Source organism: Emydura macquarii, unplaced genomic scaffold (assembly GCF_026122565.2).
Source record: "Emydura macquarii macquarii isolate MOO-44397 ecotype Brisbane River unplaced genomic scaffold, CSIRO-AGI_Emac_v2 contig_1451, whole genome shotgun sequence".
NCBI lineage: Eukaryota > Metazoa > Chordata > Testudines > Chelidae > Emydura > Emydura macquarii.
This window is the reverse complement of record NW_027131588.1, coordinates 19,859,205-19,883,873: the sequence shown is the minus strand read 5'-3', so window position 1 is coordinate 19,883,873 and position 24,669 is coordinate 19,859,205. Positions and strand designations below refer to the sequence as shown.

The 24,669-nt window shown below is 43.8% G+C and overlaps 1 protein-coding gene across 3 annotated transcripts in view; it reads right to left on the bottom strand.

Moving 5' to 3' along the window:
• LOC137156453 (PH and SEC7 domain-containing protein 3-like) overlaps window positions 1-24,669 on the bottom strand; it is a 122,963-nt gene that overhangs the window by 16,713 nt on the left and 81,581 nt on the right. For all 3 annotated transcript variants that reach the window (XM_067553295.1, XM_067553296.1, XM_067553297.1), the window contains 5 exons: window positions 16,704-16,747; window positions 11,522-11,715; window positions 10,073-10,143; window positions 3,635-3,792; window positions 1,024-1,168 (listed from right to left, as the gene is read on the bottom strand). In XM_067553295.1, coding sequence (XP_067409396.1) covers window positions 1,024-1,168; window positions 3,635-3,792; window positions 10,073-10,143; window positions 11,522-11,715; window positions 16,704-16,747 — 612 coding nt within the window. The remainder of the gene's footprint in view (window positions 1-1,023; window positions 1,169-3,634; window positions 3,793-10,072; window positions 10,144-11,521; window positions 11,716-16,703; window positions 16,748-24,669) is intronic.

Genomic DNA, 24,669 nt, shown 5'->3' with positions numbered 1-24,669 from the left:
AATGATACCTGCTTAGAAGAATCTAGGTTATGAGGAAAGGCTATGAGAGCTGAGAAGTTCTGAAGGAGAGTCAGTAAATTGGGATTATGGCATAAAGCCTTTCAAATTTCGGAAAAGGAGTAATGAAGTTCAGAGAGATTCTTTTGCAATGCTAGCAGTAAATCAAACACTTGGGATCGCTTCTTTCTAAACGTTAAGAGTCTGTCCTCTGCTACTGTGATGCGAAGGGAACACAGAGGAGGCTCACCCACCCTATTGGGGAATCCCCCACTGGTGGGGAATCCCCAAAGAAATGTGGGGGAGTCAAGGTCCAGCAGAGCTAGCGGCATGCCCATCACCCTCACAGCCCTCAGAGGTGCACTGGGAGGGTGCCCAGAGCGCATTGTTCTACAGCCTGTGTGGCCTGAAGCTGCTCTAAGTGACACTGAATGATGAACTGGCCCCTGGCTGGCCCCAAGGTCAATAAACCAGACAGGTGGCTTAGTCCCACTTTTCTCACCCAACTAAGCCCAAAGAGTCATAAATGCATGGGATCCGATTTCAGGGATTGGGATTTCAGTGGGCACAAAGAAAAGACCTAAATTGAAGACACACCTAAGATTTCTTTCAGGAGAAGCAGGAGATTGAAGAATCTTAGTTAAAATAAATCTTACAGGGGCGAGGGGGATAGGCATAATGTTCTGTTCTTCCTGGAATGTCTGGCATTCTCAGCCACACCCATGAGATAAGGACTTGGTATCTCATATGTAAATGAGTCTAAGGCGACAGGTGATACCTATCTTTCTTCAGAAGGGCAAACAAATTACATCATCTCTTCTTCCCCCCACCCCGTTTAACTACAGATATTTCTGGTCCCAAAAAGCAAGTAGAAATAAGCCCCTTTAGATGAAGGTCCTAGAAAGACAGTTTTCACAGGGGCTTTACTATTGATAGCAACAAAATAACATAGCTTCAAACTTTGAGAAGAACCTTCCAAGTTAAATCTCCATCCCAGGAGATGTGCTTATTGTAGTAATGGCTCACCTGAGATAACTTTGTTGTGGTGGCAGGCAGAAGCGGACGGCTGAACTTCTTCTGAGAGCCAATAGCAGCTGGAAATGGTGGAGCAGAAAATATAGCTGCCACACAATTGATTTTGTTGATCCATGCCTGCATTTCTTCTGGGCTCCTGTGGAAGAAAGATGGAGAGCAATCAGGACATTGGTGGACTCAGTGTCTCCTCCCTCTTCCTCCTTGCTGTCAGTTTTATTATTATAGGGACATACGAACGGCCCTACTAGACCAGTCCTGTAGGCCATCTAGCTCAGTATCCTGCCTCCAGCAGTGGCTAATGTCAGAAGTCTCAGAGGATGGCATATGAGGAATTTTCCTCCCCACTTCAGTTAGAAGTTGCCTTACATCTGAAAACAGCCATTTTGCTGACAGCCAGAATACTCTCACCTCATCATTTGCACATTTTTTCTTTACATCCTCATCGGCTTCCACTGAACACAAACATGGCCGCACCATTAGCCTGATTGCTAATAACTTCCCTTCCACAATCAACTGCTGAGCCCCGGAGTGCACAAGCAGCAACTATTTCCTGATTAAATTTAACCTAAAGAATGGCTCTTGTCCAAGCTTCTACTTCGCCTACCAAAGACACAAAATCCTGCATTAGACCCCACTTTTCCCAATCCCTCTCCCCCACTTCTTACTGCAGTAGACTATTATTGACACGATTCTTTCTGCACTTCTCAATCAACCAGTCTCTGTAAAACGTGTTTACTGCCATGCCAGGACACACAGTGCAGCAAAGAACTCCAAGATCTTCAATTAAAATCTATTACAGGCAATTAAAAATTGCACAGATAGTGCCATTGATTGAGGTATTGATGACACTGGTGATATAGGGAGGGGCCAAGCAAAGTATATTGGATGGCATAAAATCTGGGTTAGAGAAAATCATCTGTATGCAAGTAAAACATGTGTCTGTTTTCCATCTCTTTCAACTATGACCCTGATGCTGCAAAGACTTTCACGCATGCTTAACTTTAGGCATTCTGAGAAGTTCCACTGAAGTCCCATTGCATAAACACATGCTTAAATCTTAGCAAGATACCAGCTGAAAAGTATAAGAAATTCATCCTCAGAAGGACATAACCACTATCAAACTAGTGCTTTTGGTGAAATCCTACATGTACAGTAATCAACACAAAGAGAGAGACTGGAGCTCATCTCTGCATCCAAGTGTTTCCAGCCACACCTTGCTGCTTTTTCTACCTGTCGGGAAATGGGAGTCTACGGCCCCTTTCAAACTTGAATTCAAGTGCATTCTTGGGACTTGCGTATACAGTGCTGCAGTGCAAACTAGGGTTGTATACTAGGACACAAACGGGCTGTGCTCTATCTGCACTGTGTAGAGTATGCTGGCATGCTCCACGAGGCATCTAGTGCATATTAACGTAGTTCTGTTTGAAACAGGACTATGTCAGCACCAACTAGGTACCTTCTAGAGCACGCCAGCAAGGTCTACATGTGGCAGGCAGAGTGCAGCACGTTAGTGCCCTCTAGAAATCACACACACGCCTACTTCATATTGCAGCACTGTGTAGACAAGCCTTTAGAATATGCTTACTCTCCAGCAAGATGTGGGATCATTAACTGGGTTACGTTTCTACAGCATATCCTGGTTTAGCAAGAACGTACTGTGGACTGCTGCCAATGGGCTGAGACTACACAACTATAGCCAATCAAAATCATTTGGATTTTCAATGGTGAGTGACCCAAGTGGCATGTGAAGTTGCTAGCAAAGGCATGCAAATACAAAGCCAGAATGCTCTGTTTCCTTTCTTCATTATTTGGGATTCAGCTGAGGCCCTAGGCTATAAAATCCATCAGACAACCTATGGACCAGCTGGTGTTCTTTTTCACTGTATGTTCTAAGACCCCGAGTGTATATGCTGATTCTTGCAGGCCAACTCTGGAGCCCTCATGAAGCCTCCCTAACCTCCCGGGGACTCTGTCTGGGTGCAGCAGTCTGCCCCCCGCAGGTCTCACTGGAAGATCAGGGCTCAAGCACAACAGATATTTTAAGGCCAGCAGGGACCCTAAAATCCTTTAATCTGACCACCTGTATAACACAGGCCATAGAATTTCATCCATTTACTCCTGAATTGCGCCCAGTAACTTGTGTTTGACTAACATGCACATTCCAAAAAGGCATCCAGTCTTGATCTGAAGACAACTGGAGATGGAGAATCCAGCACTTCCTTCCCTTGGCAGTTTGTTCCAGTGATTACTCACCCTCGCTGTTACACATCTGTGCTAATTTCCCATTTGAATTTCATCTGGCTTTTACTTGGAGCCATTGTTTCTCATAGTCTTTCTCTGCTAGATTAAAGAGCCCTTCACTACTTGGTATTTTCTCCCCATGGAGGTATCTCACATCCTAATCAAGTCATCTCTTAATCATCTTCTTGATAAACTAAGCAGACTGAGCTCCTTAAGATTTCCACTTAATCCTTCAAGTCATAAACTTACCCCTATCTTCCTCCACTCTCAGAGGTTACAATCATACCCCTTCTCTCCTCCCAAACCCCTCCTCCCAACAAACAAAACAGCACTAGAAAAACTCAGAATGAACAGAACATACTGAGCTTGGAAAAGCAGGACCCTCCAGTCAGCTGTTTTGAGCTTTAGGACGTTAGGCCTCTTCTCATAGTCTGTTGCCTTTGATGCCAATGCATGGTGCACACTAACGGCATTTTTCAGATCCTCCTCAGACAAAGCCTTTTCTGGTTTATATTCATCCTGCAATAATTAAAATGAAAAGATGCCACAAGTTATTTCAGATTGTTCATCTCTTCCTTTAACCTAACAAAGGCATATAGTCTTGTTCCATAAAGGGCCATCAAAAATATCAATTTAACCTAATCCGTCCTATAAATATTTCCATTTTCCGCTTCTTAAAACGTTTCCTTTTAAGATTCTTTATTATCTCCGCAAGAAAATGAAGGAATTCCACCACCTTCCCAACAAGAAGAGGGAAGTACAGTAAGTGTCATGAAGATAAATAAATCATAAAGGGCTTAAATTCCTCAGTATTCTTAAGATATAGCCCAGAAACTGATTTTGGATCTCCTGTGGTGTTGAACCAGTGTAAAATCAGAATCAAGCCCCTGGTGCAAATTTTTAAAAAAAGCATTCTAAATACAATTTGAGACACTGCAGCATGGTAACGTGAAGCAGCAAAGACACCAGTCAATCAGGGGTTGTGCATACATGTGCAACAACATGTGAAGGTGACATGTCCAGCCAAAACTAGGGCATTCCAGGGGCATGTCAAGGGACAATTCACCCCCTGCAATCCTGCAGTGGTGTAAGTTTACACAACGTTGCTTAATGAGAAGTGGCAAATAACACTTAACCTCTGTCCATCCCTAACCTATGACCACATGATGTTGGTCAATCTTGATGCCTTTTGAAGACTCCTGGTGCTGAGCTGGGTGGAGCGTGACTGCCACAAAATGGGGCTCTAATGCTTCAGGGGAAGAATAAGCTTTGGCAGTGGGTGATCTGTCTCCGTGATTATCAAACACTACAGGGCTGGAGTCCCCTCAGGCAGAGAGATCTAGTGGAGTGACCTGCTCTAGGAATGACAATGCAGTGTGCAGCAACGCTTTAAACACAGGCCCTGCTGAGGGAACTGACTCATTCGAGTGCCCCACACTAGGTCTGATCCTTAGCAGCTCCACAGAGCTGGCCAAAAGAGCCCGATTAAACCTATGTGGGAATTCTAAGGAGATATGGGCCACTCTGCAGTCTGAGCTAATTAAATTGCTGCCACACCTGGAATTATAGGTCTGCTAAACTCATCACCTTGGGCTAGTTCAGTGCCCAGGCAAATGACACTGTTCACTTGTTGAGTAAGGATTTCATCAGGATTCTCCCCAATGGCTCATGCAGCAGGACAGTCCGCACCTGATCTTCACATTGGAGGTGTACTAAGTACACCATTCCCATGGGCTGAGCAACACTGACACACAAGAGCAGGGCAGAGCTTTCCACCCCTCCCCCCCATCCTTCCCTCCCCCCCCCGGGGGCTGACTGTGCTGGCTGCCCTCAGAGACTCAATTGATCCAGGTAGTTTTCTCAAACACTGGACCAATGCAGTGGAGGGCTCTGGTAGGTCATTATAATCAATTCCTGTCCAAAACCAACGCACTGGTCTGTAGACCTCCCCTGCCTATCATGTGCAAGAGTCACTATGGTTCTGCCAAGACCTGCAATGGAGAAAAGAGGAGGGAAGGAGACTGGATCATCGATGGCAAAAGAACCCTTCTGAATCTAATCAAATGTGGTGTAAGGAATTTGCACAGTCCTACGCTGTGGCAGTGAGGGAAAATGGAGACTGGCAATGCTTCGTGGAGAGAGGCAAGCTTGGATAAACCTCAGATATGTAGTGGGCTGGCTCTGACTCAAAAAACTCACTGGACATCAATGATCTTGCCAGCTACTGCCCTGTCTCACACTTCCCCCATTCTTGGGAATGGTCACTGAGAGGCCAACTCCAACAGTATCTCCCTCACAATGAGGCTTCACACCTAGACAAGCATGGAGACAGAAGGATCCCTTCTTATCAATGGACAGAAGTCAAACACCCACGTGAATCCTACTTTGTTACTTTCAGACAAAGTCTAGAGGCTTGTGATGGGGCAATCAAACTTCCTCCACAATGGCCTTTAGTCCTGTAGGGCTAGTACAGGATGCTGAGACCTGAGCTGAAGGACCCCAGAATGTGGATAACACCCAGCTACACACCTCCTTCCAGCGTCTGAATTAAAGCAGGCTGGCCCAAGCTCAAACCCAGTTAGACAGACAGAGCGAGAGAAGCACTGGGCGGGAGTAGGATGTCACTATCAGCTAAAGTCATCTTTTAATGCAGTGTGCAGTCTCAGTGTCCTACTGAACCCATCTCTTCTTGGATTTCCAGGCAGCTGACCAGAAAGGCCTTTTCCATCTTCAGCTGACCCACACAGACTGTGCCTTCCTTATTCCATTTTTAGTGAACCCCAGCATGACATTTTGCTTGCTACCAGCTATTGTACAATGGGTGGACATCTTTACTGACTATGCATGATCACTATAAAATCCTTTTCTTCAGAGGATCCTGTAAGTCTCCGTGTGCTGATACTTAGGTATGGTCTCTGTCACAACCACCTGACATCATTTTTTATCCTGTGTCAAATTTTTTTTTGTACTAATAGAGGAAATGAGTCTAAGCAAATTGATACACAGAATATAAAGCATTATAAAGATACACTGTAACATCACAAAACTAGTATCACTGAAAGCAAAACCCAATCCAAATAAACCAGTAGGGCCTGCTCTTCTACATCATTTGTCAAGAAACAATTTTTATTGCAAGAAAGGCAGCCCAAGCTGCATTCTTCCCTTATGTCGCGTTCTACACGCACATCACACATTTCAGCTCAGGCTAATGACTAGACACTGACAGTCTCCTGTTCCACTGATTTCCTGTCACATTAGAACGGCAGAGGGCAGGAAATTAACCGAGACTTCCATGCACAGGACAGACGTTATAAGCTTGTCAAATTTCTGATCTTACATAATCTTGTGCAGACATATTTAGTTGGCTAATTGCAAGTGTTTCATCTGAGCCTCTCTGTCAATCTGACTGCTCATGGATTCAGAAACCATCTTTCTCAAATCACTCATTTAATAAACGAAACAATATGCAGTACAGCAATTAGCACTGGACCAGTTCCACTGAATACATGGGCATACGCTCTGATTCTGCTCATGCTTATACAAATGTAAATTTGGAGTTACCATTCCTCAGATACCACTGTAATAGATGTCTTTAAAAGGAAACAAGGATAGCGAGACAGACTGATATAAAAATTGTGAGAGAGCAGAATCGGGTCCACAGTTCCCTTTGGATGATGATGTATCAACCAATTATTATTACTGTAGCATCTAGAGGTCACTAATGAGATTGTGCGAGGTCTTGTACAAAGACAGAGAGTGTGTGTCCTTGCACTGAACAGCTCACAATCTCAACAGACAAGACAGACAAAATGCAGGGGGCAAAGAGAGGCACAGAGAAGGGAAATTACTTGCCCAAGATCACACAGCCACTCAATGGCAGAGCCATGCAATTCTCAAAATAGCTTCCATGGAAGCCAAGCTAGCCAGAGCTCTTCTAGAAGTTAGAATAATTTGTGTATCATTTAGTGCTGAAAACCACAGTTCTGTAGTTTTCGCTACAGTTAAGCTTGCCAGAGTCTGCATTGAAAAACCCTATTTTTCCTGAAACGTTGAACTTCCTGGCTAAGATTTTCAATATTCAGTTTTTCCCTAAGGTGGATAGTTTTTTAAAAGTTTAAAAGCAAACCCCCTTCAGCCCTTTTAGAGCCTGAAGACAAGTCACAGAGAGAGAGAACGATTAGTAGTCACAGTTTAGGGGACCAAAACTGTAGACAAAACACTAGCTTTGGGGCACACAAACTCAGAACTCTCTAAAATGTCACAAAAGGCAAGCCTCTTTGACCATCAGGGACTTTAAAGATCTTTAATTGATCTGTGAATTGACATATCTACCAAAAGCCCCATTTTTTTATGGCAGGATGGGTTGTGTGTGAATGAATTTGGGATCAAGCAAAGAAATGCATCCTAGTAACCTTACTATCCTTTCAAAAGAGAATGTGAATGCTGTGACAACTGCAATAAACAAAGGAAACTGAGCTCCATTAGTGCATTTTTGTTCTGGAAAGATGTAGCTAGACGTGAAATTACCATCTCGTTTTCCAAAAGATTTGGGGGGTGGGAGGAGGTGAGTCCTTAGAAAATTTCCCTCTGCACAATCAGCATCTCTATATTGTTTTGAAGTATGAAGTGTTTGACTCTTAATATTCTAAGAACACTCAGAACGACACTTAAGACACTAACATAGGAAGATTTTACATTTATTCCCCTTGAAAGCTTATTAACTGAAACCTCCCCTCCTGGGTACCCACTCAGAAATAAAATCCAACCCCATGGACATGCAATCTGGTGACTGACTTAATTTTTTGGAATTGCTCTGCTTCTTTAGGTGAATACTAAATACAATTTATTTCAGAAGTCAAATTCCAAAGCAAAGAGCTGCAATTCGTTTAAAAGATAACAAATACAAACCTCTCACAAATTCCAGTTTAATACAATATGTAATTTATGTAGATAAGCAAGCTGGATAAGGCATTGAACAGGGAGTCAGGAGATCTGGATTCTGTACCCAGCTCTGCCACTGACCTGCCATATGATCTTGGGCAAATCACTTCACCTCCCTTTGCCTTCAATTCCCCTCCCACTCTTGGGCTCTCTTGCCTCATAAGACTGTAACATCTTGTGGTCAGGGACCATCTCTTACTACGTCTGCCTATAAGAATGGAGTCTCAAGCTCAGTTTGGCCTTTAGGTGCTACTGTAATACAGATAAGTAATAAATAATAAAATAATAATAAATAATAATAATAATAATAATTAAAAAAAAAAGATGCCAATGCTGGCCTCTTCTGGAGCTTGCAGGGCCTCTTTCAGGAGATGCTTTGAACAACCTGTGAGGTAGGATTCCCCTTGAGGATCTCCCCCTGCCTTCGTCAACCCCTTTCAACACTCACAAAAGACCCCCCCCCTCCCATGTCCCTCGCCAGCTCTCTTCTCTCCGCCATTCCAGAATCCCCTCCTTTCCAGATTCCCCACGCCCCTGCAAGATTTACTCCTGTACCTCCCTCTGCCTCCTTCTAAACTGAGCTATGACTGGCCTCTTGGACAGGGTGAGGCAATGACATCAACTTGGTGCTGAACCAGTAGCCAGGCAGCAATTGCTGCTGCGTGCAACTCCTGTCCTCTCCCTTCAGCCCAGCTCCAGGGCAGCTGAAGTGGAATGTGGGGGGTGAAGTAGCTGCTACTGCTATGAGCTAAGTGTTATGATATTATTAAGGCCTGGTGTGCTGTCACGCAGAGCAGTGCTGATGCTACACTCACTTGACTTTAAAGTAATGGATTAAATCACCTCATTCAGCCTATTCTGGGTATGAGATTCATAGTTCTTAATTGTTCCTATTTAATATTTAATTATATTTTTATACAGTGGTTTGTCTGATAGTTGTACAAAGTAAACTCAAACTATTGCTCATTGAAAAGTTTGCAACAGAACATTTTTCGGTTGGAAAACACAATTTTGTGGAATCAAAATGTTTTGCAGAAACATGTCGCTTTTGTTGAAAGCTTTGACGAGAATAAGTCAAACCAAAGTTTTGATTTTCTCATTTCCTTTTCATATGGTAAAACCATTTTGTTTCAAGTTTCTCATTTCAATTCATTTAGTTTGCAATATTTGATATTGCAATACCATATAAAGTCAAAACAATCAGATGGTTGTGAACTGAATTTTTGTTCACTGCAAGAAATTTCAGCATTTGAGCTGGAAAAATTTTTTTCCTGTGGAAAGGAAATTCCTGTTTCTGTCCAGTTCCAAGGCAAACCTTCCCCCTAGCCTCCACTCAGGCCATGATTAGCAGACTAGTTTCTGACATGCATCATGGCAAACAGGGGGACTCAAGGAGGGATCTGAAGAAAGAGACAGTAGAGGCCTTTTACATCAGTGGGAAAGAAGGTCCATGCAGCCTGGAAGGCAGCACAGTAATGTGTGTGCGACAAACAGGCAGACAATGTTGTTTTCACTGGTAGGGCAGAGCATGTGAAGCCATGAAAGACTGCCCATCCCTACTCATCCACTGCTATGTTGTTAAGAGCTCAGGTGTGAGGACAATAGGCTTGAACTTGATGTGGTGAAATGGAGGGAGTCAGTGGAAGGACTTGTGTGTGGGAGAGAGGGAAGGAGGTGAATGACATGGTCAGAGCAACTGGCAAGGAGAGGATCCAAGCAGCTGTATACTGTGCACATACTGGAGACGTGCCATGTGGATCTTGGGAAATCAGAGTGAGTGCCCAGCTGAAGGGAGGCTCCAACAGGAAAGGGTTAGGAATCCTTGCTCTATCCCCCCAAAGAAAGCTATTTCTTTTACCTTTTGCAAGTAAAGCACTGTTCCCTTCAGTACAGCGTAGAAGGTTTTCCAGCCACGCTTCCCTCTGGGAGCTAAAGAGAAAACAAAACAAATGCAACCCATTTAACTCAAATCCATTTTACCCTTTGTCTAGGCCACAGGAAACCTACATTAATTCTGCATTCAACATCTCTTGTATTCTTCTCTTCAAAGGAGAGCATAACGAGCCAGAGTGCGTGTTTTGTAGCTAGGGATGGGGGAAACAAAATAGTCAAGATTACAGGGCAGGCCTGGATCAGCAGGCAATAGAGCTTGTCCAGAAAAGAGCCCCAGTTCAGGTGTCGACTCTGCAAGCCTGCCAATATGCATTTCACCAACAGCAGAAATGGTGAAATGCATATTGTCAGGCTTGCAGAGTTGGACAGACACCTCCCTTGCTGGATTTAGGCGTGTATCTTTAGGCATCCAAATCTGAAAATGTTGACCTTTAAGTTAAAGTTCTAAGACATCCTGGCATAACAAAGGGCAGCAACCGTCAGATACTTGTGCATAATTGAAAAAGAGTAGCAGGTATTCATACTCCATAACAAAGTCAGATTTGGTTTTCAGTAGTAATCCCAGCAATTGTAAAATGAGCTAACAACATTAACAACAATTGGGAAAACACAGATGCCCTCAATAGCCACTGCAGTTTTCAACGGCATAAAAATACTGCACATGCACACACACAAACACACACTTCTCCCTCAAAAGCTCTTAATAACGAGTACTCCATAATAGAGTTACGGCAATGAGGAAATATGAAATTAAAAGCCAGAAATATAATCAAACTTAGCTGCACATTTATTATGAATAAGGGGCTAGGAGGAACCAAACGTCATATTTCTGAAAGGGTGCATGATCTAATTTGAACAAGAGCATTATATATCAGTAACAAGGAATGACCTCCTAGATTACAAGGTTATTCTGAAAGGCCACTGAACTTCTACAGGGATAGCCTAATCCTTGGATTCTCAGTTGGACACTGTGACACCCAGAGGGGTTGCAAATAGTTGTTTCAAGCAGTCAGAACCATCCTTCCTTTCTTTACGAAACATTTCCATTGTAACTTGAAATTACTGATGGCAAAAGTTGAGAACTACTGGGCTGGTCCATGAACAGAACCAACAGTACTTCAAATCAAACTGGCCAGAGTTTTGTGAACAATGCTTCATTTTCTTTAAGGACAAAAGATGCACATTTTCATTACACAAATGCACTAAAGCAAAGGATATGGTGCAAAGCAACCCATCAGAATGACCTGACGGTGTTCTCCTCTGCTCTGATAATCAGATTGCTATATTGTTTCTTATGCCTTCAATAACCTGGATGTAACAGAACTGTTTTATTTGTTGGCACAAGACCTTACACTACTGGATGGTTTAGAGGAGGTACCCAAGAGATAAAACAAGAAACATAAAAGATGCTTACTCCTCTTTCCATCCATATCTGCATGGATTTTCCGAGCCAGAAATCCAGTTTTATACACAGCAGCATTGGGGTCATGAGGAATGTCCAGGAAGGGGTTATTGGAATGGCCGATCCGAGTGATGGCCTTCAAATGGGGTCCATTATCCTTCTCATCAGTACCTTCTACATGAGATTTTTTTTTCTCCTCTTCGTCTCTAAAGCAAGCAAACACAACAAAGTTTAGGTGAAAAACCCAGTGCCCAGCACCATTATCCAGCAAGGCTTCAGCTCATTAATTTCTGCATATAATTTTTCCTCTCTTTAGTAGGTTATTCTTATAAGCATTTCTTGCTATGGGTTTGATCCAAAACCCATTGAAAACAATGGAACGTCTCCCACTGGCTTCCTTAGGTTTTGGATCAGGACCTCTGGATCAACAAAGTATTTAAGCACAACCCTAACTCTAAACACTATGACAAAAAAGCCCTTTTCTACTGACAAAACTTTTCAGGGGAATATTTTCAATCAGCTCGATGTGTAATGAACTGTCTGTCCATTGCCTGGGGAACCAATTCTACAACCTGCATCACAGCAAGTTCTTACTGACGTCATCAAGTGAGAACTGCAGGATCAAGCCCTTGCTTTTGAAGAGACTGCTTCTCCTCTCCTCCCCCCCACCTTGCCAACGAGGAGATATGGAAAATGCAATCACATGGCAAATGATTTGGTTTTAGCAATGAAAAGAAGATATGAATGTTTGAAATCTTTATATTTCTGAGGCCCAGTTATGGAGAGCTGTACCTCGGGTAATATTTGCATTCATGAGTTCCAGCCTCTCTTCTGACAAACCATCACACTCTCCCAGGACCCCAGACCCAGGATGGGAAAGGGGTGGAGGGGGATAACAGGTGACCCCTGTTCCCAAATCCAACTCTGAAACAGTGGCAAACAGGAAGCATCTGAGAACTGGAGTTCAAAGGAGGCAGTTCCTGTGGAGGAGGAGATCTCCAGACTGCATGTGGAGGAGGATTACACAAATGCAATTACAAGGCAGAATTCAGAACAGAATTGCAACATTAGTTTACAATACCCTGAATTTTAGCATGATTATTAATAATAATAAATTAATTATAGTAATACTAATTTGCACTACCACAGGGCCTAGAGGCCCTAGTCACAGACCAGGACCCCACTGTACTAGGTACTGTTATAATTCTCAACAATAAATTTGGGGATTTTCCTTTTCCCAAAAGAAACAAATTCTCCACCATAATTTCATTTTTTTTTTTCCTTGGTGGGGTCATTGTTTCTGTAGACTTCACACTAAAAAATGAATCCAGATACCCCAGTCTAGATTTATTGAAGGTAAGAGTTGTTTCATCAGCAGACCAAAAGACACCAACATTTCTCTAACCTACAGTCCTGCTTTGAAAAAGGCCTTACGGAAACTGATCATTTGAATGCAGATTGTGCTTTTGCAAGTGTTTTCTTAAGAACAAGTCTTCAAGCTTGTATATTAAACATTGTGCCTCCATTCACCCTATTCTACACTGTAATTCTTACTTCTATTGCCTGCAAAAGGGAGCAAACATACTCTTACAAACAATGGGAAAAACGCTCATCTCTGTGTCCATCTAAATATCATAAATATGAAACATATTTCATTATTCCATGCTTAAACTGGAACAAGTCAAACTCAGTATCCTTCTCCACTATGCAGCTGGTAAGGATCTGTCTGTTTTTAAGGGTAGAAGGAACCATTATGTTCATCTTGTCTGACCTCCTGCATAACGTCAGCCATGGAAATAATACCCAACAACATATGATTGCTATTAGTAGAGGATGGTAAGACTTTAACTTCCTAATACAATTTTACAAACAAGAACCTCATGGGGATGCTGGAGACCCTGAGGGGAGTTTAATGCAGTAGAAGGATGGAAAGTTACATACCAGTTATTGGACTAAATTCATCCCAGGTGTAACTCTACTGATATCACTGGAGTTACCCCAGGGATTAATTTGACTCGTTGTGTAAAATCCCAACTCCACTCAAGACAATGAGAGATTTGCTCCTGACTTCATTGAAGTCAGGATTTCAGTCAGTGTCTGTCACATTTCTGTCTTTTTCTCCACCCTAAAAAATAATGCTTCATATAGCTCCAATACAATTATAGCTCCATTTACCGGGAGCATGAGGCAAAAAGACAGTCAATCTCTATATAATCCGATTAGCCTCCACTTCCCTTTAAACCCATCACTCCTTTAAACCACAGACTGAACATCTAACACAACTAGAGGACATCTGGAAGGGTGTGGAGACAAGCACAGATTATGGAAGAGTGGAAGGAAGATGGCAGAAGAGAAAACTACAACAATCATATTTACTGGTACTTTGATTTCTCTCATCACGCTTCTTATCTCATTCAATCCTACTAAACAGCACTTCATGTAAGAGGAATTGGGAAGCAGTTAAAATAAGGAGAGATTCTTTCCTGAGAGTGTAATTCTCTGAAAAGTGACTCTAAGAAGAAAAAGAGATATAGGAGCCCATATTGATTGACTCTCAGTAACTTCCAGATCAGAGTAACGTATGTTACAAATCACAAGATATGCTTCATCTTAACAGCCTGGCAGTCTTGCAATTGGAACTGAGTTAGCAGGTGGCTTTGATGGAGGTGAGAAGGAACGGAATGCAGCTTGCCATCCCAGAACTGCACTTACTCTGCCCTGCTGATGGGAGTATAAAGAAAGGCTTTTGCTACTAAAAGAAGCATCAATGCCTTTGAACACACAAAGGAGTGGATCTGTTGAATACTGTGGTGCTTTTCTGTCTACAGGTTTGATGATGAAATTTAGGGGAGCCTTTCCATGAACGTCAGTGGGCTTTGGACCCAGATCTGTGGCCAGACTGCAAACAGCAGCACGGACAGCATGTCTTTTAGGATGACGACAGGTCTAGCCAGTAACAAGCGATAAAGAACAAGATGAGGATCATATAGCAGTCCTCCAAATATCCCTTATCGTCTTAGCCTGTTCTGCCCCAGGTCTTTAATCCATCACGTAACAACTGCTGTCAAAGCTCAAACCCTTGTTTAGCCCACGGGAACAAACAGGATCTTCAGCTATTAAAGAGACTGTGACCAGATTAACAGCATTTTTTTCACATTGCAACACCCTGGGTGCCTCTACACTCGGACTCTCCAGCGCTTTTCTCATCACTGGCCTAAAACTACCACAGCTTTACCTGTGATAACAAGGAGCTGGCTCCATCCACTATGATGGAGCTGACTGTCCCCATGTGTCCACCCTCCTCTGCAGGCCAATCTAGAGGATGGGGTGGGGTCATGGTCCCTCTCTTTTCACCCTGAGCAGCCCCTGAGCTGCCCAGAGCTAAAGCATCACTATTGTGAACAGCAAGTGCAGAATGAGGGGGAAGGCTTCAAGCCCACCCCTCCCACAGCCATTGCTCACAGTCCAGAACCACCATTGGCGCTGTTCTCAGGACATTCTCAGAACTGCATTCTCTGGCGCTGGAGGCAGCTTTTTTGTGAGCTTAGTGCCTGGGCCTCAGGAACAATCCAATGACTGAGCAGCCACATACAGAAATCCATGAGGATAAAGTGGTCCTTCACCCACACCCCCAAATTCCTATCCAAAGGAGTCTCCGATTTCCATTTCCATGAGCCAGTCTGTATTTTTTCCCAAACCCCTCTCACCTTCAGGAAAGACTGGGGTGCACTGGCTAGATGTTAAGAGGGCTTTAAGCTACTATCTGAACAAGACTATGCCCTCCCGTAAATCACCTTGACTGAAACTGCCACGGGAACAACGCCAGGAGCCAATCGAGTCCCACCTAGGCTATCTAAGTGGATTAGTCTCTGCCTGCTCTCTTGCCAAGAACTAGATAAATTCTGGCATCAACAAGCCTTAGAGCACATTCCACCAGGCCTAAGGCAGCTGGCCAGGTTCGTCTCAGAATGTCTCTGTTGCCAGGGTGTATAAGACATGGGATGGGGCCCTGTACGTATATCCATGTCACATTATTCTAGATCAGAGCTGCAGTTTGGGGGAGCAGTCCTGCAACTTTACCCAGGTGAGGCTTCTCAGATCCACCTCCTTTGAGTCATGCCACTGTCTGTTAATTACGAAGAGAATGGGAATCCATGCAGCTAATGCTCAACGAAAGAAGAGCGGTTGCTCATCCTAAAGGCTGCCTGCTTCCAGATGATTGCCTGTGTGGATTCTTGCTACCTGCCCACTTTCCCCACTATTTCAAAGCAACAAAACAGATTCTTGGTTGAGCAGAGGGAGCTTAGTGGTGGCCGGGGCTGCTCCCTTTTATGAATCCTTAGATGGGAACACAAGAGCCTAGACAGGGGGCAAGCAGCCCCAATGGATTGTGCTCTCCAGAAAGCTGAGCTTGTGTACTGAGGGTGCATGTATCACCCAGGGTTTGGAACCACACAGACAAACATCTCAAAGAGATACTGCTACTATGGGGCGTAACCCTTTTCTTTAACACCAAAATCCACTACTCAGCACAAGCATCAATCTATGGCTGGTGCATCCCTTTCCTATTGGCGTAGTCATGCTGCAAAGAAAATGGATAAGGGGAAATGCCGATTAATACAGTTGGAAACAGACGTTTTCTCTTGTGTTTAACAGTGAGTTCTGATGAAGTACAAGCTTGTCAAAAGCAGATAAACGGGGGACAGATCAGTCTTTTCTGAATTAAGTCTCTTTAAAATATTAGGTTGTTGTTAAATTCTCCATAGTTAATCCAAAGAAAATACTAGACAACAAACCAAGAGTAGGAAACTCAATCCAAGACTTGCGTTTCTATTCAGTGGTTCCAACACAATGCACTGGAAGATAAAGGAAGAAACTCAACATCTGTTTTATTTATGCAGTCATAGAACAAATGGAGGATTTATATTTCTGTCTTTTGAAGCTGAAGTTTCCTACTGAATTAAATGTCCTCCTTCCTTGCAGACAAGCTGATTTGCATCAACAACTTGCCTTACTGGAGGAGAAGGGGAGTAGAATGCGGCCATTTGCGAATGGAAGAGCAAATCCCATGTCTGAGTCTCAGGGACCAAGACAACAGGTTCCAGAGTCTATTCACAGTGCAACGTGGATAGGAAATAGGATTACTACAACCACGATTGATTTTAAGCTCATAAATTCTGCACAGTATACTTACACGGCCCAGTCAAGCTTCTCATTCTTGATCGAATTGTAGAGAGCCTACAAAGGGAAAGAAAGAAGAGGGAATTATTGTTCGGACTCTGTCAGATATATTTCAAGATGCCAATGGAAAATGTCTAACTCCCACTAGCAAGTGAGCTGCCTCTGAATAAGAAAGAGCATTAGCCATGCATGGCAACCCAGACTTGACCAGGACAGAGAATACTAGTCAAGGTCAGACAAAACCTTTAGAGTACAGGGTCTGAGATTTCAATTATTTTCTAGTGGGAGAAACATCAGATACATTTTTTGAGTAAAATTCTGGTTTTGAAATATATCACAAGCTTCTGAAATGCAAGAAATTGTAAGACCACGGTACTGCATCTGGTGTCAAATCCTGGCCCCACTGAAATCACTGGGAGTTTTGCCATCGACTTCAACTGAGCCAGGCTTTCATCCCTGGCATTTATTTAGAGATCTGTACCAGAATAGCTTACCTGTGACACACATCAAAATCACTGAGCCCAAACACACTTTCATACTTCCATCACATATGCATACACAAAAGCACCCATAAAACATTCTGTTTCTATGTACAATGTAACTTGCATTAAATAAACTGCAAATATCTGGTACATTTGAGGATAACAGTCTATTATTATTATAGTACTGGAAGGCCAGTATCTTTGGCACTGAAAGTCCCAAGTTCTTTCAGTGCCAATGGCCTGTTGTGACAGGCTTTTACAAAATGGTGGCCTGTAGGGGAATTTGAACTCCTGTGGACATCCGATAGTTGGAATGAGCTTCCTCTGAGTAGAAGCGTGCATACCACATTGGCTAAGTGAGTCTGATCACGATTCCCTCAACTAGTTGACCCATATGGTTGATAAGAGCCTGCTACTGCTAACAGCTAATGGAGTAATTCCTTTAATTTCAGTGGCCAAGGCCTGTGCTTTTGTTAGTGAAACACCTCAGGTTCTAGCACTGCTTATACCCCACACTTGGGATCTTTACACACACAAGTAGATTTACTCCCCCATTAGATCATTCCTAAACACCCCGCTCCAGACACACACATGCCTCTGTCAACATCCAAAAGAAGCAGAACTTGAAACAAGACATGGTTACCAAAATACAACACCCCACCTTTGAGAAAGTACGGAAATCACCAGCTAAAGGTATGTAATCATGGCTCCCGATACCCAGTTCAAGCGCACACACCAACAAACAAACTTCTACTGATCAGCACCCAGAGAGCCTTAATTCTGCCCCAAAACAAAAAGATCAGTTACAGTTAAAGGTGAGAGAATAATGGATTTTTTGGTTCTCTGGCAAACCCAAAAAACACCAAAACAAAATTTTGGTTTGGTCGAACTGGAAACGAAATATTTCAAAACTTTCACCCAATCGAAAAGTAAAAAAAAAAAAAAAAAAAAAGGATTTCCAGTCAAACAAACCATTTTGTTCATCCCATAACAAAATTTCATTTTGAGCATTTTTTTAGCTTTTTAAAATATTTAAAATAAGATTAAAGGGTGTTTCGAGACAAAAAGTAGTTTCGAACTGAAAAATCCAATGTTTTATTTTGGAAATGTTGAAGCAGAACATTTCCATTATTTTGGATTTCTTTTCCTGTGATCAGAACAATTTGGCAGCATTGACACAAATTGCTTCAATATCATCAAATCTGCATTTTCTACCCCCAAAAAAAGTTTAAATTAAAAAACGTAGCCCCACTCTACACAGGACTACAAAGTCGAACCCAGTCTTATCCATCCCATCACACAACTATGAGCCCCACTGCCTCCCCCATTGGCTCTGTTGGAGTCCCACAGACTAGGGCCTTCATGCTTAACTCTTATTCATATAAAAGTTGTGAAAAATCTGGCCGTAATTCAACCACATGCAACCAGGTCAAACAAAGACACTCTTACAATTAAAATCTCCTCCAATGCTATACACAACTGTGTAGCAGTTACTAGCAACTTATAGTCCCTGTGCAAAGTAACTCCTTGTGCCCATAGTTTGACAAATATCACTGGGGAAAAGGCTAGTGGACATACTGGGCCAGATAAAGAGATGTGTCTGAGCTATGTTCAGTACCCCCAAGGGGGGGGGGGTGCATAGATGGTTTTCTGCCATCTGTTTGTGGGGCATAACTTAGCCTCCTGGCCGATCTAACTTGAAGTGACTAGAGCAAGACTGCATGGGCCATTCTGCAAGCCCAGGATTACCAGAGTGCAGCCTTTCTTGCTCGACATGCTCTGGCATGCCTACTATACTGCAGGAGCAGGACCACGCATAGGTGGCACAGGGCCACAGTATCTTTATTTTATCTCTTAAGCAAGGTCATAAAATCACGTTCCTTAGATTAAAACAGCAACTGTTAGTGTTGTAATGAAGCATCACACATACTATTATTATCTGTGTCAGGTCTGAGCCCAGAGGCCACAAGTGACATCCAGGGTCCTATTATGGTGGGCGCTGGACGCACATGTAGGGTAATGCAGACCCTGCTCTGAACTGTTTACAGTCTATTATTATTTATCTGCTGTAGAGCGGTTTGCTCAGGCCAGTGCTCCAAGCAGCTCATGAACTAAGGACAAACAGACCAAGGTCAGGGAATATTTACCTAATTCTAAGACAAGACCCACTTGTGACGGGTCCCACTTGTTAAACCCACCGATGATGTCTTGTCTTAGAATTAGGTAAATATTCCCCAGGAGAAGGGGAAAGAGAACCAGGTTAACACCAATATGAGGTGTAATTATAGATGAATTAGATCCAGGTTCCTTTTATTGGTAATAGCAGGAGCTGGCAGAGATGCTTACAGTCAAGGTTGTGTGATACTTTCCACTATGAGCCCCCGTTTTCAGTTTCTTATAACTTTGCTAACCTTCAATTATTCAGATTGGTATTTCCATGTTCGTTCTCTGGCATAGGCTTGGGAGGAGTTTCAGTTAAAACTATTCAGCTTTTTCGAAGAATAAAGTTAGGGGAAAACAGAGAGTTTTGCCAATATTAACTTTTTTCCAGTTGTTTCTTTGAAGAGCTCTAGCTCCCCCAGCTTTGTAGGAGGAATTGGAAGTTTGGCAGGAGGATGGCGCTGGAGTCAAGGAGTTTGGTCGTCACTTTGAAAGTCCACCCAGATCTATCTGGCTGAGTTAAAAACCTCTGAAAATGGTTACTTGCACACCCTCAGTGTTACTTATTATAGGTTTGCTGCTAAAATCTCCGGAGATCCATCTGCAGTGAGCATGCTCCAGCCCAATGGGGCTTTCTATACAGTGGGCACAAAACTAGAGTTCCAGATGGGGAAGGCAGCAGTGACTACCCCACTGTTTTTGCCCACAGGAATGTGCTGGAGATTGGGACCAGCAGGAGACAATGGGTTTTACTTTCAGCTCTTTCACTGACTGATGTTAATTATGTGCATTTCACAGCACTTGTTACTGAGCAAGACCTTACACTCCTACTTTAAGAGGGTGGTTAGCATCATCCACCCAGTACAATGGTGGGTGTGTGGGGAGGACTAGAGAGCCCCACTGAAAAACAACAAATTCTCTCCACAAGGTATCACTCAGCCCTAGCACCTTTCTCCTCTCACTGCTACAGAGGGTATTCCAGAGAGGATGGATTGTCTGGTAGTTAGAGTCCTAGCCTGTGCTGCATGAGAGCTGGGTTCAAGCCCTGCTCCACCACAAGCATCCTATGTGACCCTGGTCAAGTTCAGTCTTTCTGTGCCTCAGTTCCCCATCTGTAAAACAGGGATAACAGCACTGCCCTACCTCACAATTTGTCTTTCCCATTTAGATTGGCAGCTCTGAGAGGCAGCAACTGTCTCTCACTTTGTGTTTGTACGGGGACTAGCACAATGGCACACCAATCTTGTGTATTGCCTCTAAGTGCTACTTCAATTCAAATAATAAAATTAAGGTTAGGGATACCTGCAGTGCTGCTTAAAGTGGCAGCAGATAATTTATGGTTCAGTTCCTGGCATCGGCAGAGAAGCGTGCAGATGCCCCTTCTTTCCCCCAGGTCACCCTAATGCACAGCAGGTCTGGTGATGTTCACACTCCCCATGCTACAACAGTAACTAGACCTAACACTGGGCCCAGTACAAACAGATCACAGAAAACCCTAATGAATTACTACAAAAATGCAGCAAAAACAAGGAGAGTTCTGTAGCACTTCAAAGACTAACACATTTAATTTCTGCAGGCATAAGCTTTCGTGGGCTGTAACCCACTTAGTCAGAAATGCGATAAGAGTACCATTCGTTCAGAGTGGGAAGGCCAGTCCAGTGGATAGGGCACTGAGCTAGGACACGGGAGAGCTGGGTTTTGTTCTCAGCTCTGCCACAGACCTGCTGGTGACCCTGAGCAAGTCTATGCTGTGCTCTGGGCATACCCTCTTCCTTGCAGGAGTACTGAGAGGCGCATCCATTCATGATTGTGAAGACTCACATGCAACAGAGAGGTAGCTAGACAGATTCCTTCAATCTCCATCAGTTACATGGGTCAGCCTTAAAAAGCTCCAATGCTGACAAACACACTGGCGTGAGGTATTCGCTGCACTTGCTATGGGGAACAACTAGCAAACTCTGAGGCAAAGAACAAGGTTTTAAGGGTAACTGATATCTTTATGGATGTTGGGGCAAGGAACAGTTAGCTGAGCAGAAGCTAAGGGTATACCAACTGCATTCTCATTGCACTCTCTGGGCCGGCTGTTTTGCATCAGTCCAGGGATGCAAAACAGCTGTAAACCCAGCTTAAGCTCTACCATCTCACTGAATCAGGCCCCAAGAGATTCTTTATCATCATAAAAACCTCTCCTGATATTTTAAAGCCAGTGGCAGATCAACACGTACAGCCAGAGGGCGTCCTCTGCCATCTTATGGCTACTCTTTAAGGTCCTGATTCAGAGAGAAACTTAAGCTCATGATAAAATCAAGGGGACTTAACCACAAGTTAACAAGTGGTTAAGTGCTTTCCTAAATCAGGGTGTAACTATTCAGAGATTACAATAGTGACTTTACAGAAGAGTGGTTTTTATTAGCTGGAATTGTGCTCCCAAAAATCATAATTAGGACATTTGAAACAAAAGCATTTCTATTCTGTCACATTTGCGTTTAGCCAACAAAATTACAGCTGCTCATCTGCAAGGATGGGAAAGGGCAGGGCTTGGCAAATTTACCAGACACCAGTTAATCAGAGGACTAGACTCTGGATCCTTTTGAGGTGCTCCAGCACCTGACTCAGAATTAGTAATTGTCCTAAACCTCTCTGCTCTAGCAGGTGGTAGGGAGAGAGCTTTCTGTTTCTTCTCCACCCTTCAAAGCCTCGGGGCTTCTGTAAAGGGAAAGGGTCAAATCTAGTCTACTCTTTCCTACAGTCATTTCTCACCCCAACCAAATATTACTCTAATACCTCTCTGTTTCCTGCTCAGTGCTTTCCCAAGCAGCAGCTGAGGTCTGAGGTTAACATCCATGAAGTTGACAGTCTCATAATGGCCCGCCGATACGGATCATAGCCAGAAGCCCTGCCGAAACCCTAACCCCCCCGCTAATGTCACTGCCATTATTTGACAAAGCTCTAAGCATCTGAAGACGTATTGAGGCTGACTGTCTGCAGGTTCAGTAGCGGTATTGGTTTATTTTTAGGTTCTATTTAGGCAAAAAACTTTAAAAAAAAAAAAAAAATGGTTAGCCTAAGTTCTGAGAAATTGGTAGTTTAGTTCTTCCCCTCATTCCCCCTCCATAACTGCCAGGGAACATTTTCCACTGGTGAGTGTGTGGTGAATTTTTAAAGACATGGGAAAGGGTGTTTTAGTTCACCTCACTTTAAAGCTGAATTCGTCTGGAGGAACGGAATTAAAGGAGTCTGTATATTTTCAAAGGCACTCAGCAATGGCCTCATTTTGCTCCCTTTGAAGTCAGACATGGAACACGGAGAGCGGCTGACAACTCCTCTCCGTATATAGAATAAGTATATACTGTATTTTAATGAACTAAGTCACATTATTATGACAACTGCCATGAAACTCCTGAACGCATTAAAATATAAGTTATCACCCATTGGATGATTAACTCTCCTTCCCTAAACTGTTCATATGTAAGAGTCACTGAGTCACCAGAGCCATTACTCCAAACAAAATCTACATCATCTGCAAATCCTGGACGAAGCTATGAGACAGTTACATACAACAAAACGAACACAGAACCAAGTGTGAATGCAGAGATGAAGATGCAACTAATTATCCCAGCTGGTTATTGCTGAAAGGTAAATCATTTAGCTAATAAGAAAGTCAGATAATACAAAACCTTCCAATGCAGATGAAAGCCTGGTCAGCAGGGTTCACCACGCTGATGTGCTGCAGGGGGACACTGCATGAGCTCGGCCATGGGTCCTACTAAAGGAGAATCCTGACTTTCACTTCTTTAAAAAGTAAGTAGCAGATGCCTTCCCTTGGCAACACTGGCCAATAGAAACGGATTGTCAGGAATGAAAGGATCAGACAGCTGGGCTCCATTTCTGCTGCACGTTTAGGGGACAACTAATGATCCCAAGTGCATATACTAATTATGTAAAAATAGTGGGTTCAGCTTAGGACATGCCTCAAGGATTTGCCTCATGATCCTCCCCAGCTCACTGGGCACAGGGGAGGATCATGAGAACCCTGACTAGGAACGTTTTACCCTTGGGGGGGGACTGGCAAAAAATTATTTTATGTGCTAACTAAGAGTGCTGAGACTGGCTCTGCTGGGTAACATTTGCCAGCCTCCCCACACACACCCACTTTTTATCACAGCAGCTATTGCATCTAGCTTGTTCACCTGCCTCTTCCCCAGCTTCCAGGTGCACATGGGAGATGCACCAGGTAGAAAGTCCTCACCAGACATTCCAGCAGTGTTCAAGAAAGAGAGGGGCCATGCTAAAGCTGATGCATAGTGTGGAAGTCCTTTGGCCACAGCAGCCTGCCCTATCTCCCTACCAGGGCCTGCCTACCCCCCCCCCCAGCTGGTGCTACAAGCCAACCTACTGCCCTGTCCACTCACCCAACAAGACCTGCTCCCCACCCCCACTAGCCTGGGGTGATCCATTCCCCGACACTCACCCCACACTAGCTGGAGGAGACTGCAGGCATTCAGGGGAGACCCATCCAATATCAAGAACCAAATGGGACCTATTTCCCAACCAACCACCCAGACCACCCCCAAACGGGGCCTGCTTTCCACCCACCCCAGAACCAGAGGCCACAGGATGTCCTGACTGCCACCACCACCACTGTGGGAAACAGATGCCAGCTAGGAGGAGGGGATGTGTGGTGGGGAGAGCGATTGGGTGGGAGGTGGAAGGAATGGTGAATGTGAAAGGGGGAAGTATACGGGAAGGACGGATGATTTTGGTGTGGGCGGAGGGAAAGAGTTTGGGCTTGATAAAGGTTTTTGGGGAGCGGGAGAATACTTTACCCAGGGAATTTTGAAAGTATCACTGAGGTAGAACATTTTTTTGAGGGAGCCTCCTATTTTAAAAAGCAGATCCTTAGAATAAAGACTCTGCCATCCGCATCACCAGCAGAAAACGGAGGTGGAAGGCTAGATGAGCTCCCGAGAGCTGAGGGCGAAACGCTGCGCGGGGTACCTTTGCTCTGTAATCTCAACGCATCAGGCCAGCTAGAAAGATCTATGCTGCCCTCACCTCAGCTTTTCATCAACGTTAAGGCTAACGGGAGCATACTGCATTACTGTGAACAAAAGCGGTGGGCTGGTTACACAGACGCCAGAGAGGAGAGATTAGAGATGTGCTCCAGAACATGGTAGCACTGGCAGAGCACATTTCAAAAAACCTATGTGGGGCACTTTACCATTCATATACCTTAGTAGACAAGACAGACTTAAGTTTCACACAGCTCGATGCTGGACTGCAATACAACTAGCTAGGCCTGTCTGTCAGCCACGCAGGATCATACAGTAGGTTCTG